Source organism: Hipposideros armiger, unplaced genomic scaffold (genome assembly GCF_001890085.2).
Source record: "Hipposideros armiger isolate ML-2016 unplaced genomic scaffold, ASM189008v1 scaffold_651, whole genome shotgun sequence".
NCBI lineage: Eukaryota > Metazoa > Chordata > Mammalia > Chiroptera > Hipposideridae > Hipposideros > Hipposideros armiger.
In genome coordinates, this window is record NW_017732001.1 from 567,712 (window position 1) to 574,156 (window position 6,445).

Here is a 6,445-nt window from a genome sequence, read left to right on the forward strand (position 1 = left end):
TCCTTGGAGAAATAATTGCAGAGTCTGCCTGTCAGAAGGAGACTGATGGTATCCCCCCTCCCCTGTGCCCTCTGTTTTTTTGCACTTTGCCTACCATCAGATTAATGAAATCTTTTATTCCTGACAGAAATGACAACCTCATGAGGAAAAACATATGTTTTCTCACTGGATGGAAGATTAAAAGAACATGAAAAAGCAAAATCTTTTCCTATATAAGGGTTTAAGCTCTTACCTTGTACAAAATGTTGTGAGTTAATAATATCTTTGTATCAGGGGCATAATTTTTCTCCTAGAATCTTCAGAGTTATTTTCAGAATTGTACTCTTTCAAAAGCCATGTCAAAAGTAGGAAGTTCCCGAGTACAGTCAGCTCGGTGAGTGGATGAACAGGGGAAAAAGAGGGCGTCACACTGAGGGCTTGTCATTACCTTCAAAAGCCAATGTGTAACATGAATTTAGATTAAACAAAAAAAAGCTAGAAAACTATAATGCCTTAAAAAAAACTAATGAGTTTTGGAAAGTTGAAGCAAAATGAATTTAATTACTGAGTTGCTGATGGTAACTAAAAAACAATTCATCTGTTACCAACTGTATGTATGTAAAAATGTATGTATACATTTTTCTAATGCAAAATGTATAAGACTTACGAAACTCAAATGATTAGAAGTGTAAATAGATTTAGAAAGAAAATCTGAGGAGAAATTATTTCTTTCCATAGATAATAATATTTGATGTTAAGTTTGATTATTACGCTATTAAAGGAATCTACAGAAATAAAATAAAAGGATATGTTATATTTTTCATCACAAAAGTGCTGTTTAATTTATAAAAATTTAAGCCGCACTGTGCTCCATGATAAGCGTTAACAAAGGGCTATGTTAAGAATTACGTTTAGAATGTGCTTGTCCATACACATCAGGAGCACAGCTATCAGAATAGCAAATGATTTTCAAATGCATATTTAGTACACATTAGGGCAGGTGTTTAGGTTAGAGCTTGGATATTCCTATTGAAGATTATTCATTTTAAGATTCAACAGCACACAGAGTCTCTGGGACATACGCAGCCTCTCCTTATCCTTAGGAAGAAAAATCCAGGCCGGGATTTCTGCATCCCAGAGATGCACCAGGGGACCGCTCATTTCCTGAGTTCAAATCTTCCCTCAGACAATTTTTAGGCAAGTTACTTAACTTTTCTGTGGCTCAGTTTCTTCATCAATAATTTAGGGACAATAGTGTCTTCTTCATAGGTTTGCTGGAAGATTAAATCAATTTATGTAAAGCTTTAGGACAGTGTCTGACTGGTGCCTCGTAGACACTCAATAGCTAGGAACAATGATTATTATTGACATTGGAAAGCTCTCACTCTTTCTAAGGAATTGGCATGAATAAAGAGGGACTACATTTCTCAACATCTTTTTAGTACATACACACAGACTTTGCAGTAGGGGAATAACTTTCAGTGAACAGTCAAAATTATGCAGATAAAGAATCTTCTCTTCAATGCCCTCACATCAATTGTTCAAAACCAAAATAAAAAGACAAAGGGGGAAAAAAATCCTGGCAAGGGGACAAGCTTTGAGAATTGTTTTAAAGCCGTCATTGTGTTCAGGTGGCCTGACAAGCTGCTGTAAACACCGTGAGGAGGAAATCAGAACCCATTGTGGGTCCATAAAATGGATATCTTTTCAACTAAACAGATTGCTATCAGCCTAGCAGAGCCCGCTCAAGTTCCTTTCTGCCGGGTCATTTCCTTTACTAAATGTCTGTAAGAACCTCCCCCTCGGCTGTGTTGCTCAGCATTACAGGTTTTTAGGTCAAACAGAAACCCTGGGGAGCGCCTGGAAAAGCCAAACACACTCAGTCACATTAGCACCAGCCGGATGACATCAACCCCACCGCTCCTGTGTGTCGCAGAGGCTGCTGTGCCTGAACTGGTGGGACCACCAGCAAAGCGACCAGGAGCAGGAGTTTGGTTTGCTCTGAAGTGGCTGGAGGCTTCTTGGTGGGCTGCAGGCTGGGCGTGAGAACTCCCTGCGACTTCATTCATTGCAGAAGCTTGCACAGGGGCCTCCCCGCTTTGTCAGCCTTGCGCAGCTCCAGAATGGACGAGCTGCAAGAGCCTCTGGCCATGACTGTCCACCTCCTGGCCAACTCTGGGCATGGCTCGCTCCTGCAGCAAACTCTTGACCAGCTCCTGGACTGCATTTGCCCGGGTGTGCGACTCTTTCTGGTATCAGAGCGGGTTAGTCCAGTGAAATACTACGACAAGTGCCACCCGAAGAGGTCCCGGTTCCCGGGGATGTCTGTGCTGCTCTTCCTGCACGAAAGCCTGGGAGAGCAGCGGCTGTTCCGCGTTCTGGACTCCCTACAGCATTGGCCATGGCAGTGCTGCCCCGCCCCGAGTGCTCAGGGAAGCCCGTGCCCCTACATCCTTGCCAACCAGGAGTTCTACAGTCTGGACAACCAGATGCCCGTCTGGGGTGTGAGGCAGGTGCACTGTGGCTCCGAGATGCTCAGAGTGACGCTCTACTGCAGCTTCGATAACTACGAGGACGCCATCCGCCTCTACGAGATGATCCTGCAGAGAGAAGCCACCCTGCAGAAAAGTGACTTCTGTTTCTTCGTGCTCTATGCCACCGAGAGCTTCGCCCTTCAGCTTTCCCTGAAGCAGCTGCCCCTCGGGACGTCCGTGGACCCGAAAGAGTCTTCGGTGCTGCAGTTCAAGGTTCAAGAGATCGGCCAGTTGGTGCCTCTCCTGCCCCACCCGTGCGTCCCCATCAGCCGCACCCGGTGGCAAACGCAGGACTACGACGGCAACAAGATTCTGCTTCAGGTATTCCCACCTTGCTTCTAGGATCTTGGAGGCGCACGTGGAACAGTGCAAGTTTACATCTGAGATGGGCGTGAGGAATGATTTAATGTGGTGGCTCTCAGTCTTGGTTACACATCAGAATCCCTGGGGAGCTTTACAAGGGTCTCAGGCCAGTAAGATGGGAGTCTCTGGAGGTTTCCAGGCCTGGGCATTTAAAACCAACCAACCAACCAAACAAACAAACCAAAAAACACTTCCTTGGATGATTCTGATATGTAGCACGCAGTGGGGTTGAGAGTCACTGATCTATAATAATAAGGTAGGCAGACTGCTGCTAATGAAACAATTGTTGATTGATTGCTTGTTTTCAGGAAATAAGTTTGTCTCTTCAGAAAAGGTATATATTCCAGAAGTTAGTTTGGCATAAGCAAGCACTTGTTTGTTTTCATTGTATCAACAGACATTTAGGTAAGTTCATCTTTATGTTCTTTATTAGCCATTAAAAAAAAATCATCTCTCGTGAAGTACGTAATTCATTTTCTTCTGTAGCATTTCTTGAGGGTTCCTTTCTCATTCCTGAGTCTCCCAGCTATAGTCACTTGGACTCTATTCCTCTCTCTTTGTTCCTCTCCTCGTTTCCTTTCCAATTCTCCATCCTGGCCCCTAACTTATCCCACACAGCCAGACACACACACACACACACACACACACACACACACACACACACACACACTCCTATTCCCACACTCTCACTCTCACTCAGTACTTTGGTTTCTGCTGCCTTGAAAGAACACTTGTAGGTATTGCTCAGAAAGCTACTGCTATAAAATAGATTAATATCAGTGGTTTTGATTAATTAATTAAAATAAGTACCTTTCAAAAGATCGGTTAATTGGAAGAGACTGGTTTCGACTCTTACGCAAGCAAGTCTGGAGCAGTTTTGGGGTTTCTTATTATCTGTATAATTTGTTTCCATGCAATCTTTTTTTCTCAATGTGGGAGAAATCCTTTTTTGCTCTGTCTTGGAATCACATTTAGTAAGAAACAACATTATTTTCCCTTCGTGATGTCAGTCTGCCCCTTAACAACTTAATCATTTTTCAGTCATGTATATTTTCTTGTTTCTCAACTGTTTACAGTCAATTGAGTGACAAATGGTCTTCCCAGTGACAAATGATTCTCCTGTTCATCAAGACACTTGCTAATGTTTCCTGAAACTTGAAGAAATCTAGCTCTCTATTTGTAACAGTTTACAACTATTTCTTAGAAAAATGGCCTCTAAATGATCAGAATTACTACAAATGCATTTCAACTTTTTTTTTGGCATATTCTTCCTCAAGGGATTTATCTCAATCGCTCAGCATTATGTTTCTCCGAAAAATTCTTCATTCCAACTGTACACATCTGCATTCCTATGTTAATAACGTTACGCTCGCTTTTGCCACATAATCTAAGGATCTTAGACCCCTCTTTAAAAAAGAGAAGTTCACATTTTCTTGTCTTAAAAAAATTGCAGAATGGCCAGCCATCGGATGAAAACCACTTTTAATTTTCTTGACAAGACTTTTTATCTACCTAATGTCAAATGATCGGGGGCCTAATTTATTGGTTCTATATTTCTATGTGCAAAAATTTGTATTTTTTTTAGGGATTAAGACTTATTCATTCATTCATCCAACAGATATCTAGTGATTGTTTACCATGTGTTAGGCACTGTGCCAGGTACTGGAGGTATAGTAATGAAGATGTATACAAATCCCTTTCTTCCAGATGGCAAAGTCTGTAGGAAGAACTAGAGAAGTAAGCAGACAAAAGCAAACCAGCCTGGCAACTACTGTAAAGTACAGGCTGCTAAGAGAGCTAGGGATAATGTTAATTATGATGATAATAACCAACTCAAATTTGCACTACTATGTCCCAGGCGCTATTATCATTTAACCCTCTCAACAACCCTGTGACATTGGCACTTATTATTATCTCCTTTTATAAATGAGGAAACTGGGCATGGGAAGATGAGGTAACTTGTTTAAAGTCCCACAACTAATAAATGGAAGAGCCAATATTTAGGGGCATCTAACTCAGATTCAGCGCTACCCAGGAGGCTTCCAAGAGGAAATGATGTGTAAACTTGGAGTTGACAATGAGTAGGAGTTTTTGGGAGAAAGTGTTAGAGGGGACATATCCTAGACAGAGGAAAAAATAGACACAAACACTGGCATTAGGAAAGAACAAATCAAGTCCAACAAACTAAAAGTAGTTCGATTTCAGCAAGTGGCACTTGAAAGAGAGGAAGTAGTAAATTGTCAGGCTGGACTAAAAAGAGGCTAACTGTGGAGGGTGTGGTAAGCCATACTAAGAGGCTTAAGAAAAGTAGGAAGCTATTGAAGCAGGAAAGTGACATGATCAAAACTGTTTTCAAACTCCTCTGGTGGTGGAGTGAAGAATGGACTAGAAAGAGGTAAGAGCATCCATGAGAAATCCCTTCAGACGGCTGTTACAATAATTCAGACTAGAGATGACAGCCTGCCGTAGGGTTAATGGCAGTGGACCCGGAGAGACAGAAGACCTCAGAGACCTTTGGGAGGTAGATTCCATAAGAATGGGTTCCCTCGTGGATAGAGAAGGGAAGATGATGCTTTTGTTTGGGTAATGTGGGACTAGTGATGCCATCTTCTAAGGCAAGGAAAAGAGCAAGTGGAACAGATTTAGTGTGAGGAGTTCAGTTTTGGACATGTTGAGTTTAAGGAGCTGGGGCCTGCAAGACAGTTGGGCAGGTAAGTATGAAGCTTAAGAGAAAGATCTGAGCTGTCATTATACTTTTGGGGGCCTTTGTCATTTAGATAATAATTGAAGGCGCGGGTGTCAATGAGATGGCCCTGAGGGAGTGTGTAGAGGAAGAAGAGAAGAGGGCCCAGGTGAGCAGTGAAGAACACTGATCTGTAATGAAGTAACAGGGAAGGGGCCCCTCCACTGGACACTGAGAAAGGCTGCATGGACAAGAAAGAGAAGACCCAGACATGTTAACATGGAAGCTTAAGGAGAAGAAGACTTCAAATGTAAAAGAGAAAGGTTAGCCTTGTAAAATTCTGCCAGAGCTCAAGTAAAAATTAATGACAAGGAAGCTGATTGTAGGTGATCTTGGCAAGAGTAATTTCAGTGGAGTGGTGGGAGGGGCAGTCCATGCCGTGTGTAAGAGAAATGAACAAAGATCAGTAGGAAAAATGAGTGTGGACACATTTTATAGAGGGTTGACTGTAAAGGAAAGGAGAGAGAACGCTGGAGGGGGAGACAGGATTGAAGGAATGTGTTTTTTAAAGATAGACTGAAATATGTTTGATTGCTTGTGGGAAGGAGTAGGCAGATTGAAAGAGGTGAGAGAAGAGGAGAGGAAAGGAGATTAAAGAAACAAGATAATAAAGTGGGAGAGAAAATGAATAATTGATAGGGTGGGGTCCCCAGGAAGGCAGAAGGCAATGGAATTCACAGCACAGATGGAGGCTGGACACTTTTGTTGTGGAGAGGATGGGTGAAGTTGCAAGTAAGATTGGTGGTGGGAAACTGAGTTGCTAACTAATAATGGCCTTTGTTTTCTCTGTAATTTGGATGAGAAAGCACCAGGGGGTGGGGGTGGG

General features: G+C 42.4%; 1 protein-coding gene across 1 annotated transcript in view; it reads left to right on the forward strand.

The window, feature by feature from the left end:
• The first annotated feature begins 1,845 nt into the window (after window positions 1-1,845).
• Window positions 1,846-6,445, forward strand: part of FAM124B (family with sequence similarity 124 member B) — an 8,843-nt gene continuing 4,243 nt past the window's right edge. The window contains exon 1 of the mRNA XM_019626006.1: window positions 1,846-2,834. Within this exon, the coding sequence (XP_019481551.1) occupies window positions 2,103-2,834 (732 nt within the window). The 5' untranslated portion in view covers window positions 1,846-2,102. The remainder of the gene's footprint in view (window positions 2,835-6,445) is intronic.